This window comes from Balaenoptera musculus, chromosome 11, assembly GCF_009873245.2.
Source record: "Balaenoptera musculus isolate JJ_BM4_2016_0621 chromosome 11, mBalMus1.pri.v3, whole genome shotgun sequence".
NCBI lineage: Eukaryota > Metazoa > Chordata > Mammalia > Artiodactyla > Balaenopteridae > Balaenoptera > Balaenoptera musculus.
In genome coordinates, this window is record NC_045795.1 from 103,733,494 (window position 1) to 103,747,559 (window position 14,066).

General features: G+C 60.1%; 1 protein-coding gene across 5 annotated transcripts in view; it reads left to right on the forward strand.

The window, feature by feature from the left end:
• UROC1 (urocanate hydratase 1) overlaps positions 1-14,066 on the forward strand; it is a 41,893-nt gene that overhangs the window by 23,686 nt on the left and 4,141 nt on the right. For all 5 annotated transcript variants that reach the window (XM_036868349.1, XM_036868351.1, XM_036868348.1 and 2 more), the window contains 8 exons: positions 590-687; positions 850-922; positions 1,924-2,045; positions 2,412-2,482; positions 5,102-5,200; positions 6,550-6,649; positions 9,117-9,198; positions 13,755-13,854. In XM_036868349.1, coding sequence (XP_036724244.1) covers positions 590-687; positions 850-922; positions 1,924-2,045; positions 2,412-2,482; positions 5,102-5,200; positions 6,550-6,649; positions 9,117-9,198; positions 13,755-13,854 — 745 coding nt within the window. The remainder of the gene's footprint in view (positions 1-589; positions 688-849; positions 923-1,923; positions 2,046-2,411; positions 2,483-5,101; positions 5,201-6,549; positions 6,650-9,116; positions 9,199-13,754; positions 13,855-14,066) is intronic.

Sequence of the window (14,066 nt, forward strand, 5' to 3'; positions counted from 1 at the left end):
GGAACTTTGGACTGGGAGGCTCTGGCCTCTGCCCACTTCTCCTGGGGCAGCTGTGTGGCCTCGGGCAAGACCCTTAACCTCTCTGGGCCTCTGTCTCCTCCTCTGTCACACGGGGTCATGGGCTCCCTGGCCTGTGGGTATGTTGGGGACAGACTGGGGTGACATTTGCAAAACACTGGGGGCAGCTTCCAGCACGTGTGAGTGCTGAGCAGGTGCTGGTGGAGGGGAGCCTGAGGTGCTTCTGCAAGAGGCCGTTGCTTATTCAGCACTGAGTCTGGTCCTGGCGCCGGGCTGGCTGGCTGAGGACCCGACCCGACCCGTAGGCGCTAGTTTAGGGGCTGCCTGCAGGGTCCTGAAGGGTAGGGGGACCTGAGGAGCCGGGAGATGTGGGGGCTTCCAGGCAGGAGGCGCTGGGGGTGGGGTCAGCAGGGGGTGGAGCCAGGAGGGGGGGGTCAGCTGGGGTGGAGCCAGGAGGGGTGGGAAGCCAGCCCGGGGAAGAGTCAGCAGGGAGGTGGGGCTCGTGGGGCTGGGCTGCCGTTACAGCCCTGGCGGGCAGAGCTGAGCTGACCACTGACCGCGCGTCTCACAGCCTGAGGAGGCAGGTCTCGGCCATCAACAGGCTGGCCCAGGAGAACTTCTTCTTTTGGGACTACGGCAACGCCTTCCTCCTGGAGGCCCAGAGAGCAGGTGAGAGAGGAGGGAGGGGGGTCCGCTCTCTGCAGGCCTCGCGGGCGGGCCGGTGTGGCCCGCGGGGTGGCTCCACGTGTCCCTTCTGGAAGCTGGCCCTGCCAGGGCCTTGGTCTCGCTGGGCCTCGGTTTCTCCAGGTGATGCTGGGTCTCTGCGCACAGGGGCCGACGTGGGGAAGACGGGCGCCAACAGGACGGAGTTCCGCTACCCCTCGTACGTCCAGCACATCATGGGGTGAGTGATGGGCCCTTCCAGTGTCTGTCCTAGACATGCAGGTCTGAAGATCTCCTCCTCTCCCCGCTGCTCAGGCCACGTGCTGAGACCTACGTTCGGCCCCAAGTGGTCACGGCACCGGGTCAGGGGCTTTCCACCCCAAAATGCAGGGGGAAAAGAGCTGGAAAGGAGAGACCCTGTGCAGGGCCTCAGGGAGAGAACAGGGTCGGCCACGCCCGAGCCCCGAGTGGGCGGCCGAGGGCCTGATCCCTGCAGCCGTGTGCTTTCCTGGCCACGTGGGCCGGAACAAGCAGGGACCAGGGAGCGGCCGGAGGGTGAGGACACGGTGGAGTTCGGGCCTGAGCCGCTGGGGTGGGGTGGGGAGCAGCCCCGGCTCTGCACCGGAGGGGACCCCAGCGGGGCGAGAGAAGCCCGCGTCCTTCTGAGGTTCATTGTGGGAGGGGAGGGGCCAGAGTTGGGCCAGGGCCCCTGGGGTGTCCCCAGGGGGCAGTGGGAAGGGAGCCCAGCAGGGGCTGGGTGGGCGCGGGAGCCCAGGGAGGCCCCTGCATTCCTCTGCCTGGAGTGCCCTCGCAAGGTCAGCCCGCTTAAAGCAGATTTGGCTGCTTTGTCCCAATATTTAGTTTCAGTTGCCTGGTTTTCAGGTTGTCTCTGACAGCAGTTTAAGGAATTTCTGCTTGTCTGTGTCCCAGCTCCCTGCTCCTGCAGCCCGAGATGGTACAGCTCTGAGAGGGGTACCGGGAGCTGGGGGAGAGGACGCCGAGGGGACAGAGGGGGTGGGGGAAGTTACCGTCCAGTTCGAGGCTCAGGGGCTTCCGGCAGCAATCGTGGACACCGACGCCCACTCACTACACAGGCCCCCACGAACCACCTGCTGGCGCACGGCCCTCACCTCCTCAGTCTGGAGCATCTGCGGCCTCGCCGACCGTGGACCATGGTGACCCCAGCCAGGGGGTGCAGCCAGCCTGGGAAGCCCCCAGCTGACGAGCCTTTTGCCCTTGCAGGGACATCTTCTCCCAGGGATTTGGGCCCTTCCGCTGGGTGTGCACATCCGGGGACCCGCAGGACCTGGTGGTCACGGATGAGCTGGCCACGTCAGTGCTGGAGGAGGCCATTGCTGGCGGAGGTGAGGCCGTTGGTTGGAGATGCTGGCGCGCGGGTGACCCCCAGAGGCTCCGATAAACACCTGCCTGGCGGTGCTGGGCAGCCTGGGCGCGTGGTCCCCTGCCTGGCCCTGTGGGCACAGGGCACATCCTTGGGCGGTGCCTGGTGCTGGTGCTCTGGCTCCCTGTAGCTGCCCCTGTGTCCGTGTGCCCCGTCCCCTCGTGTCCAGGCCCCTCTGTGTCTCCGTGTCACAGCGGCTCCAGACCGTCTGTGGCTGACACAGACAGGTGCCTCTGCCCCGCAGCCTTCGCGAGGGAGGGTCTGTGCCCCCACCCCCGTGGGGCAGGGGCTCCCGCTGCCTGTGACGCCCTTTCCCCTCTCCCCGCAGTGAATCCGGCTGTGGAACAGCAGTACGTAGACAACATCCGCTGGATCCGGGAGGCCTCCCGGCACCGGCTGGTGAGGGCTCGGCCTGGCGGGGGCAGGGTGGGCAGCTGGACCCTGCCCGAGGTGAGGGGCTGCTCGCCACCTGGGCCACTCAGGCGATGTCCCCACTGGCCACCTCACCCAGCGGCCGCTGGACAGAGAAGCCCGGGACCTTTCAGAAGGGGGCCTGGGCTCCGGGGCAGCACCCGGGGTCAGGCAGGTCTTTCCTCCCCTCACTCCCCTGCAGGGCCCTGGAGCCAGGTCTCCCGGCTTCTCCGCTGTGTGACCTGGGGTGAGTGGCTTGGCCTCTCTGAGCCCCCAGCCCCATCTGCACGATGGAGATGCTGGAGGCGGCGCGTGCCGCCTGGCTGTGGTGTGGGGCTCGGAGCAGGCCCTCGGGCGCTCTCCAGGGCCAGGCCTGGGGGGACGGGCGTTTCTGTGACTGTGAGCGTGACCACCAGTCGGATGACTCGGGGTGGGGACTGGTTTACACGGACGAGGAGCTAACTTGTGGATTCGGGTCTAAGCGGGGCTGGGGGCTGGGTGGGGGGAGTGACAGTGGGGGAAGCAGAGAGCTCAGCCAGTGCACAGGCCTGAGGAGACGGCCAACCGGATGCACCAGGGCAAAGTGCGAAATGGGCGTGCGGGTCACAGGCCTTTGGCCACAGACCCTGGTGGCCGGATGCCACCACCACGTCTGGACCAGTGGGTCCTTGGCCTGGGCTTCAACCAGGCCTGCCCCGAGCTCTGAGCCCCCTCTCCTGGGATTCCTGGTCCAGCCCTGTCCCCCCAGGTTGCCGCCGCCTCCTAGCCCAGTGGTCACAAATGCATTTCTCCACAAAACCCTTCATGCCAACCGCCTGGAGCCTGAGATGCCCACGGCCGTCGCTGTTGCACTTGAGGGTCTGGGCCTGGGAGGGTGGGGCAAGAGGTGGAGATGGGGGGCCAGTCCAGGGAGGCCCGGAGAGGAGGGGCACGACCACCGAGAAGGGGCTGGCAGGGTTGCGGGGCTGAGGGCACGTGGGCGGCCAGCTGGACGCCGCCCCAAGCCTGCGAGCGGGACCCTCTCTTTGTGTTTGAGTTAAAGCTACTTGGACATTGCGTCTTTCCCCCTTGTTTCAGGTTGCGATCCCCCGTTCCTCCATCCCTCCCCCCCACTCCCTCCCTCCCTCCCTCCCTCCATCCATCTCATGAAAGCTGGTGGTCACAGAAGGTTGTCCTTTTAACATTTTAACTGTTTCTTTTAATGTACACTCTTGACAAAGCTGGCAATCCTGTGTCAGGTCCTCCCATTTTCTGTTTCTGGATCCAGGAAATCTGAAAGGCTGCCATGCTGGTTTACGGTACAGTTTTTCCAAAAAGGATTTGAGGCAGCTGGCGCAAGTAAAGTAAGGCCTCTGGGCGGAAAGCGGGAGGCCGAGGAAGCCACAGGCTGACCGAGAGGCTGGCATGCGCGGGCCTCCTGTGGAGCCCCCCCACCCCGTGCTTCGCCCCATCCCTGGGCGGCTGAGGGAGACACCTGCACCCCCTTTGGAGAGTCCAGGGTTTCTCAGTCTCGGCACTGCTGACATTTGGGGCCAGACGAATTGTTTTTGATTGTGGTAAATATACATAACATAAAATTTACCATTCGAACCATTTTTAAGGTACAACTCAGTGGCATTAAGCACGTACACACTGTTGTACAACCATCACCACCGTCATCTCCAGAACTTTCTCATCTTCCCCCGCTGAAACTCTGTCCCCGTCAGACACTATCCCCCTCTCCCCTCCCCTGTCCTATTGCGTCTGGCTTATTTCAGAGAGCACGATGTCCTCAAGGTTCGTCCGTGTTGTCACATGTCAGGATTTCCTTCCTCTTTAAGCTGAATCATGTTCCCTGTGTGTACGGACCACGCCTTGTCTGTCCATCACCGGCCATGGACACTGGGTTGCTTCCCCCTCTTGGCTACTGTGAATGACGCTGCTGTGAACATGGGCGCTAATACCTCTTCGAGCGCCGGGGGGCTGGATATCCTTTGTCACGGGGACCATAGTCTAGCAGCCGCCCTGCCCATGCCAGCAGCACCCAAAATGTCCACAGTCATCCCCAGATGTCGCCCGGCTGAGAGCCAGCGTGCTGACAATGGCTGCTGTGCTAGCAGCAACCGCGCTAACGTGAACAGTGGTGCATTTTCGGGAGCCTTTGTTTCCCCAGTGACTGCCCCCCAGCTCCCAGGGGGCTGTGTCCTGGTGGCGGTGCGCAGGGGCTCAGCCTCCCCGGCCCGTTTCCTCACCTGTAAAACGGGGCCTGTGATGAGGACAGTAGTGTCTTCCTCACAGGCTCACTAAGGAGGTTCTGGGTGCCAAGCTGGAGCAAGGCAGACACATCAACGCCGCCTTGGGGGGTGCTGAGGTTACTCTGGTTGGGAGGGTCGAGCGGGGTGACGCCCACGAGAGGTGACATCCCCGGAGACGGGCGAGTCAGGGTCCCGGAGGCCCCTGGGGGTTAACCCTGCGGGGATGGGTCAGGAGGGACGTCTGGGGGCCCAGACCGCACATGCTGGACTCTAGAGCTGCCTCTTGCCTCCCTGGAGGCGGCCGTCTGACTGCTGGTGGACGTGTCTCCCGAACATCCCCCGCGTCAGTCAGCTCTCGCCCTTCTCCCCGCAGGTGGTGGGCTCCCAGGCCAGGATCCTGTACTCGGACCAGAAAGGCCGTGTGGCCCTCGCCATGGCCTTCAACCAAGCCATCGCCCGTGGGAAGATCAAGGTGGGCTGTCCTGTGCTTAGATGGGGCTACCCAGCCTCCCCACCAGGCCAGCCCAGGCCCGGGAGGGAGGAGGCCCGTCCTCAAACCCAGGCTCTGACGACTCGGTCCCTGCTGTGTGACTTTGGGCAGTCAGAGGCCCTCTCTGAGCCTCTTATCAGAAAAGAGGCTCCCGTAACCTCAAAACGTGGCTTTCCCACGAGTGTTTCATGTGACTTTGTTAAATTGTCCCTTTCAAACCATGACAACCTTCCCTGCTTTTCCCCATTTCCCTGCTGGTCAGCCCTGCCCACCTCGCTCGGTGCATGCACACGTCCTGCTATGGTGCTACAGTGCTGGCAGGGCAGAGACAGCGTCTTAGTCCTTCCTTCCCTCCCTCCTTCCCTCCCTCCTTCCCTCTTCCCTCCCTCCTTCCCTCTTCCCTGCCTCCTTCCTTCCTTCCCCCCTCCCTCTTTCCCCCCTCCCTCTTTCCCCCTCCCTTCTTCCCTCCCCCCTCCCCCTTCCCGCCCCCTCGCCCCCGCCCCCTCCCTCCTCCCCCCCCCCCCCCTCCCCCCTTCCCTCCCCCCTTCCCTCCCTCCTCCCCGTTCCCTCCCCCTTCCCTCCCTCCTCCCATCTTCCCTCCCTCCTCCCCCCTCCCTCCTTCCCTCCCCCCCACTCCTTCCTAAGCGCCCCCTGGTGCCAGCCTTGCTGCAACACTGCTGTGTAGAGGACAAGGTAGACAGGGGCCAGCCTGGTGGTGGTGGAGGGACACTTGGACATGCAGGCAAAGGTATCAATTCAGGGGCTCTCAGCTCTGTGAATAAAGTGAATGAGGTGACATGTGGGGTGACAGGGGTCAGGATGGCCTTCTGCCTTGCAGACGCAGAGTGGAGGCCTGAGTATCCAGAAGGTGCTGGAATACTGCACAGGTGGTTCAGGGCAACGGTGAAGAGGGGGAGCATACTTGGCCTGTTCAAGGGCAGGACAGCTCCTCGGACACTGAAGCCATGAAATCCCGAGACCTCTACTGCGGTCAAAACGCCAGGCTGTCCCTTACAGCCCTGTGACATCGGGGAGGTGTCCTGTCCTCTCCGGGCCTCAGTTTTCCTCTCTATAAAGTGGGTGTGGTGACAGTGTGGGTGGAGTTGAGGAGACTCGGACCCAGCACCTGGGGAGCACACGGGGCTCCGGGCGGCCGGAAAGTGTGTCTCTGAGCAGCCACGGGGGCATCGGAAACCCTGTGCTTCCTCCCGCCAAAGGTCTGCTTTTCAGGGGAATCCGAAGGGCGTCGGGCGTGCCCTGTCCCTTGATCTCTGCCCTGCGCTGGGCAGTGGACACTGGTAGCTGACCTCTTGTGTCCTCCCACACTGCAGGCACCGGTGGTCCTGAGCCGAGACCACCATGACGTAAGCGGCACAGACAGCCCGTTTAGGGAGACCTCCAACATTTGTGACGGCTCTGCCTTCTGTGCAGGTGAGGAACACAACAAACTTAAACTTTTTTCTGTTGGATTTTATTTAACAATCAAGTGATTCATTCAGTCGGTTGTGGCGTTGCAAAAAAGGTGCTGGCATCTGAGAGGCATGGCACGGGGTGACCAGCCCAGGACGGAGGGGTCCTGGGACGCAGGCTCAGTTGTAAACCAGGGCGGGTACCAGGTGGACCAGCTAAGTGGATGCCCGAGACCTGGGTGCACCTGGCCCCGTCTCTTGCTGGTGATTTTCAGAAGGTGGTCACCTCCCGCAGCCCGCGTTCAGGGAGGGACTGCTGCTGCTGCAGCCACTGTGCTTGTTACTGTCACCCCAGAGCTTCTGCGTTCCGGTCCTGGGGGGCTTTCTGGTTCCCAGCACCTGCAGCTCCTCCCTTTGTGGACGGGATCCCAAGGGAAGGAGGTAGACACTCAGGAACACCATCCACATCACTTTGTTTTGAGGGATTGGTCCATTTCATCTAAGTTATGGAATTTATGAGTATAGAATCATATTCCTTCATTATCTTTTTAATGTCTGTGGGGTCCACTCTGTCATTCCTGATGTTGGTCTTTTGTGGCTTCTTTCTTTCTTTCTTTTTTTTCTTTGGCTGCTGTGGGGCTTGAGGGATCTTAGTTCCCCGACCAGGGATTGAACCCATGCCCCCTGCAGTGGATGCACAGAGTCCCAACCACTGGACCGCCGGGGAAGTCCCTGTGTCTTCTTTCTTCTTCCTTTATCAGTCTGGCTAGAAGTTTATCATTTTTATTGATATTCGCAAGAAGCTTTTAGTTTAAATGATTTTTAAAAATTGCTTTTCTGCTTCCAAATTCATTGATTTCTACTCTCATCTTTAGTATGACCTTTTTCCTATTTACTATGGGTTTAATTTGGTCTTCTTTCTCTGGTTTCATGATGTGGAAGCTGAGGTTACTGATTTTAAACCTTTTTTCTTTTCTAATAAAAGTATTTTAATGCTATGAACTTCCCTCTAAACACTGCTTTAGCTGCACCCCACAGATTTTTACATAATATATTTTTATTTTCATTCAGTTCAAAATATTTTAAATTTCCTTTGAGACATTCTCTTGGATCCATGAGTTATTGAGAAGTATCTTTTTAAATTTTCAAGTTTGGGGAGATTTTTCCGATATCTTTCTGTTACTGACTTTTGATTTAGTCCCATTATAGTCTGAGCGCTTACTCTGTATTCATTCTGTTCTTTTAAATTTGCTAAGGGTTGTATTGTGGCCCCGAACGTGGTCGATCTTGGTGCACTTGGGAAGAAGGTGTATTCTGCGGTTACTCGGGGGCTTGTTCTTTAAACGTCAGTTAGGTCAAGTCACTTGGTGGTGCTGTTCGTGTTTTCTAGATCCTTACTAACCTTTTGCTGACTTGTTCCATAACTTACTGACAGACGGGTGATGAAGTTCCCAACTGTGTGTGTGGATTTGTCTGTTCTCTTTTCAGTTCTCATCCACTTTGCCATGTGTGTTTTAAAGCTGTGTTGTTAGGTGTGCCCTTGTTTAGGTTTATTGTCTCTTCTTGGAGAATTGACCTCTTTATCATCGTGTGATGTCCCTCTTTATCCCTGATAATACTGCTGGCTCTGAAGTTCTCTGATATTAATGTGGTTTACATTCGTATCCTTTGGCCACGGTAACAACATACCACAAACTTAGAGGCTGGAAACAGCACAAATGTGTTCCCTCACAGTTCTGAAGGTCTAAAGTCTGAAGTCAGTTTCTCGGGGCTTAAGTCGAGGTGCGGGCAGGGCTGTGACGTCCCAGGAGGCTGCAGGGGAGAATCTGCTCCCTGGCCTTTTCCAGGTCCTAGAGCTGCTTTTCTTGCATCTCATAGCCCTGCACTAGGAGGGAAGTATTCCCAGGACCCCCTCCTCTTCTCTGTGGGCACAAGTGGGGGTTTGGAGGAAGAGCCCACCAGAAGGTGCCGACCCGTTCTGTCCGTGTCCCCAGGGGCCTCAGTCTCAGGCAAGCTCAGGCTTGTCATTCAGCAAGTCCTTAGACACGAGTGAGGCACGGGTTCCATTTTCTGTGCAGGTGCCTGCCTCCCCACAGAGTTCTGGTGAGTTGGCCGCCCTGGGACCTCAGGCCTCTGATGGGCCAAGGACAGTTGGTAATTTGCAGCTTGCCCCCCAGACTTTAGCGTGTTTGCTCTAAGGGTGGGACTGACGCTCTGTGTCGTCTGAGCTAAAACCGCCACCACATCCCTTTGAATTCCTTTGTCCTTCGTGCTTCTGGGACGCTGTACCTGGCACTTGGTGCCGGAGAGAAGACAGCAGGGGGCGACAGTGCTCGTCGGGCACTTGTTCATTATCCTGCTTTGCTTGGCTCTGAAAATACAAGTTTCTGCTGTTCCTGCAGTTGCCCTGCCTCGTTCCCATCCGTCCCTCAGACCCTGGCCCGGCCCGGCCGCCTTGCTCGGGGGCTAACGGGGCTCTGTTTCCGCAGACATGGCCGTGCAGAACTTCGTGGGAGGTGCATTCCGGGGAGCCACCTGGGTTGCCCTGCACAACGGCGGGGGTGTCGGCTGGTAAGGAGGTTTCCGAGGGCCGGTGGTGCAGCTGGGGCTCCTGTGGAAGTCTCGGGGGTCTCCTCCAGGGTCCTGGGCCTGCTTCCTGGAGCTCCTGCTACCGAGGGCTCCTCGTGTGAGCTGGAAATGGGGGGCCTTGCCCAACACCCCACCTTTGGGGTCTCACCCGTCGCGCGGGACACCAAGGCCTGCTGTGGACGCCGTAAACCATCCTTTCCTGTCGTTTTCATGCTGCTTTCACAGGTGTTTTCCAGGGAATTCTCAGCACTGTCCTGGCCCCGTCCTTTCACTCCGCCAGGGGCTGGGCTGGGAGGCGGGGACCTGGGTTCTGGGCTCCCTGGGTCCTGGCCCCGCTCTGCCCAGCCAGGCCTGTTTCCCGCCCACGCCGCGAGGGAGCTAGCGCTTCTGGGAGGCTCCCTTCTGGGCGACAGATGCAGTTCCCTCGTGGGGACGTCCCTATAATTCTGCACCCAGCTCCTACATGAGGGGGTTTTCTGACACCGGCTGGGTGTCCTGCAGTTCCACTCAATTCCAACTGTCAGCACAGAGATAACGTCGGATCCCACGGCTGAGGGCTCGGCCCCACCGGGCCGTCGTCCCCCCCGCCGACTCCAGTCACATGTCCACAGCATTACCCGTGCTTCCGACCCACCGGCCGCAGGTCAGAGGTCCCTGCAGCCACTTCCTCGGGTTCCACTGGTTTGCCAGAGCAGCTCACAGAACGCAGGGAACCCATTTATTCACTGGATTTCTGATGGATTACAAAAGGTATCAGAGGATGTGAATCCGTAGCCGGATGAGGAGATACACGTGTTGAGGACCCAAAGGGACCCTGTGGGGCTGGGGCCGGGCACGGCAGCACGTGGAAGCGTTCTGGCTCCCCAGCCTGGACGCTCTCTGAATCCCCTCCTTCGGGGTTTCTATGGAGGATTCCTTACGCGGGCGTGATTGGCTACATCACGGGCCCCTGGTGACTGATTCCACCTCCAGCCCCGCTCCCCTCCCGGAAGGTCAGGGGCCGGGACCCACGTTCCAGGCCTCTGATCACACGGTGGCTCCGCTGGCATCCAGCCCCATCCTTGGGTGGTTTCCCAGAGTCACCTCATCGACATAAGGAAAGACACCTTCATCCCTCTCAGCACAGGAGATTCCAAGGGTTTCAGGAGCTCTGTGCCAGGAGCAGTGGACAAAGACCAAATACGTCTTTCTTGTTATAAACCATGATGTCCCATTTGCTGCTAAGAACGATGAATAACTAATGTTTACTGCAAGTGGGCCGCACGGCAAGCATTTGAATCCCCTCTCTCACCTACTCTTGGAAGAGAAATGCACCTACAGATGCGGAAACTGAGGCAGCAGGCAGCTGGGGCTACAGCTGTGCGCGTGGCCTCTGGGCGGGGGGTCGCCTGGGGAGCTCTGGTTGCGCGGGATTCCCGGCTCAGAGCAGCAGGGGGCGCCGTGGCCCCGCAGAGGAGGAGGGCTGCCCAGGCCCGGCCACCTCTGAGCCGACCTCTGAGCCCGTTTTGGCCGGATCAAGCCTGGACTTGCCCTCCAGAGCCAAGTCCTTCACACTGCAGCTTCCAGAGCGTCCCCGGGGGCTGGCTTGGCCTTGGGCCCTTCGAGGCCGGAATTCCAAGCTGCAGCCCGGTCAGGTGGCTCTCATGAATGGAAAATGTGATCGGATCGCGTGTCCTTTCAGAGACACAGAGGCTGGGGAAAACCAGGACGGGAGAGAGCGCCTGGCGTTTTGGCACTGGATTTGCTGAGTCATGCTGCAGGTGCAAAAGCAGCTCTGAAGGGGGCCAGAGGTGGTGGTGGAGCCGGATCTGGACCCAGATCTGTTGTCCCTGGATTCACGACATTGGTGACAGGACCGCAGAAGGCAGGACGGAGCCCCCGAGAAAGTGTGCAGGACACGAGGCCTCGGGACACTGCTCGCCGCTGACCCTGCACGGGGCTCCCAGAGCGGGGTCCCCCCTCACCGCCAGGCTGCCCCCTAGGCTCTGACAGGGTGCGGCTGGCGAGGCGCTGGCACCGAGGCCCTTGGTCGTGGCCGCCCTCGAAGGCTCCTGTGGAAAGTGCCTCAGATTCACCTGGAATCCAGCAGACACACACGTGCATGGTTTAATCCACCAGATACTGCTGCAAACCTTCCCGCGAAAATCAGCGGGAAAAATCTGTCCCACCCCTGTTCTTCCTTCCATCTCCAGCTATAGTTTTTGCTTTCTTGTGTGGAAAAGCAAGTTTCTAAGTCATAAGCCACGCTGATACCTCTCAGTTTGCTTTCAGTTTTTCCACTATCTGTTGGCTCCCCGATTCCGAGCTGGTCAGTGTCGCACTGGGTCGCTCTGCGGTCCCTGCTCCGCCCGGTCTGCTCTGACTGTGTGCTGGGGTCTGTCCTGTGCTGCCTGGCCCGCGGTCCGTGCTGTCTGCTCCTTTTAGACAGGGCGCAGGGCGGGAGAGTCGGCAGTCAGTCCCTGGTCTCGGCGGGTTGGGCGGCTGCGTAGAGACTGTGTGGTTCCGTAGAGACTGTGTGGTTCCGTAGAGACTGTGTGGTTCCGTCCCTCCAGGGAGGGTGCGGCCAGTTCCGGAGCCGCGCGGGAGGGTCCGGGCCTCACCGTCGTGCTGAGCCTCAGTCCCTGTGTCCCCGCCTTTTGTCCTCACACCCGGTCCAGCCCCGGGGCCTCACGTCTTTGAGGAATAAATGCACCGTCTTTGTCTGGATACTGATACTGTTTCCTCACTAGAGCATATCTCGAACCCGGCTGTGCATGGGGATCCCCAAGGAGCTTGTTTCTCCTGGACAAATGGTCATGATAGCAGCATGCTTTGCGGGCTAGCAGTGGAGATTAGTCACGGCAGCTAAGGCTCCTATGGTGCGCGACCTGTGCACGGGTGTCTCCAAAGACACTCGTCGAATCATCTCGATGGTCCCACCTATGAGGCAGCTGCACCCAGAGTGTGACTCTGCCTGGGGTTCCCAGCAAACCCACCCGCAGTCACTTGTGAAGGAGCCAGGACAGGCCCGCCCCCCGACCCGCCGAGGCACCCCTCCTGTGAACGTGAACCGTTATTGTGTGTGCGTTGTGGGTGCCACAGTTCCCGGCATGAAGATTCCTGTTTGCATAACCTCTTCAGCCCTGGCTGGTATCACTGCCTGAAACCCAGGGCTGCCAGGCTGGTGGGCAAGAATTACAGACTCTGCTGTTTTGCTTTGAGTCGCTCTCTCCCAGGGTCTTTTTCCTGAGTTGCGTGTTCTTGTTCATCTTATAACGTTGAGTACTTCCTTCCTTAGTACATCTGGCACTGACTCTTGTTACATGTGACATAGGGTTCTGCTTTTATGTCCTTCTCCACGGGACCGTTCTCTGTCCAGCAACTGCTCCGAGATACAGGTCCTCCTTTCTTGCTGTCTTCCTGGGCCCAGGACTGCTCCAGGCAGGGTTTGCAGAGGTCACCTGGGGCTGAGCACCTTTGCCCTCTGACCGTCTGGGCTTCGGGCTACCAAAACGAAAGATGTCGTTCTAATCTCCGAAAGTCCTCTCTGGTCAGAGGACTGTGGCTGCCGCCTGCTTTGTCCTCTGATCCCCGGCACCAGCCTCTGACAGGCGAGTGCTGATGACCTTGAATCCGTGCAGAGCCTCCCCCACCACAGGGGCCACGGGAAGTGCTGGGAGCCCCCTCGCGGGCACAGGGCTGCCGGCTGCAGGGACGCGGGCCCGGGCACAGGAGTTCCGCTTCCGCTCCCTGGGTGGGATGGGGCAGAGGGTCCTCACCCTCTTGGTGGGAACCGGCTGAGGTTGTCAGGAGGGTCCAGCTGGGCAGAGAAGCGGGTGAGGCCGGAGGGGCCAGAGGGTCTGAGACCTGAGGGTTTGGGGTCATGGGGAGGAGCCTGGCAGTGAAACCTGGCAGGAGCTGACAAGACTGAGGGCGTTTCCGAATCTTTCGTGTGTGTAACCGAAAGGGGCTGGAGGGTCAGGGATGTGAGCTGGGCAGGAGCCTTTGAGAAAGACGTGGAGGGTGAGGACGGATCCAGGGGCTTCAGGAAGGACGCAGTCTCTGTGGCTGGTGGGGAAAAACTGCGGGGCAGACAGCGGGAGAGGACGGGCACTGGCACACGTGGATGATGAGATTCGAATGACAGCCCTCAAGACACGCGTGACCCCAGAACACACCAAACCCGGGAGAGGAGGTGGTCCAAGAGATGCTGGACATCAAGGAAGTCGGCCCTCAAAGCAAGTAATCAGGACCCCAAATGCGAGTACAGGAAGGCAGAGTGCGAAGGACGGCAGGAAGAGAGAGCCACGTGGAAGAGCGGGAACCACGGAAGAGGTGGCCCCGTCCCCCACGGAGGCGACACGCGGGGGCCCTGAAGGGGGGCCTGGGGTCTGTGGGTGGAGCGCGGAGGCACGAGTGGGCAGCCTGCATCCCTCAGGCCGTTCGGCACAGGCAGGCTCCGGGCTGCAGGGCTGTTTCCCCAGACAGCGCCTCCGAAGCAGGCCTGCCCCTCGCAGGGTCGCACCCAGCCTGACCTGGGAACCTTTTGCCTCTCGCAGGGGCGAGGTGATCAACGGGGGATTCGGCCTTGTGCTGGACGGGACCCAGGAGGCTGAGCAAAAGGCCAAGATGGTGCTCAGCTGGGACGTGTCCAATGGAGTGAGTGACCGCCCGGCCCTCCCCATCAGTGCCCTGCCCTCCTCCCAGAAAACAGTCCGGAGCCCCCGCTGCTCCTGTGTCTCCCCGCCAGCCACCGCCAGGGTTTCCCTCCCCTTCAGACGGCTGCATCTCGGCCGGCGGGCTCTTTCCAGCCCAGCCTGTGTCCGCAGGCGGCCCGGGCGGTGTCGCTCGCGTGCCTGCTGGCTCGTGCG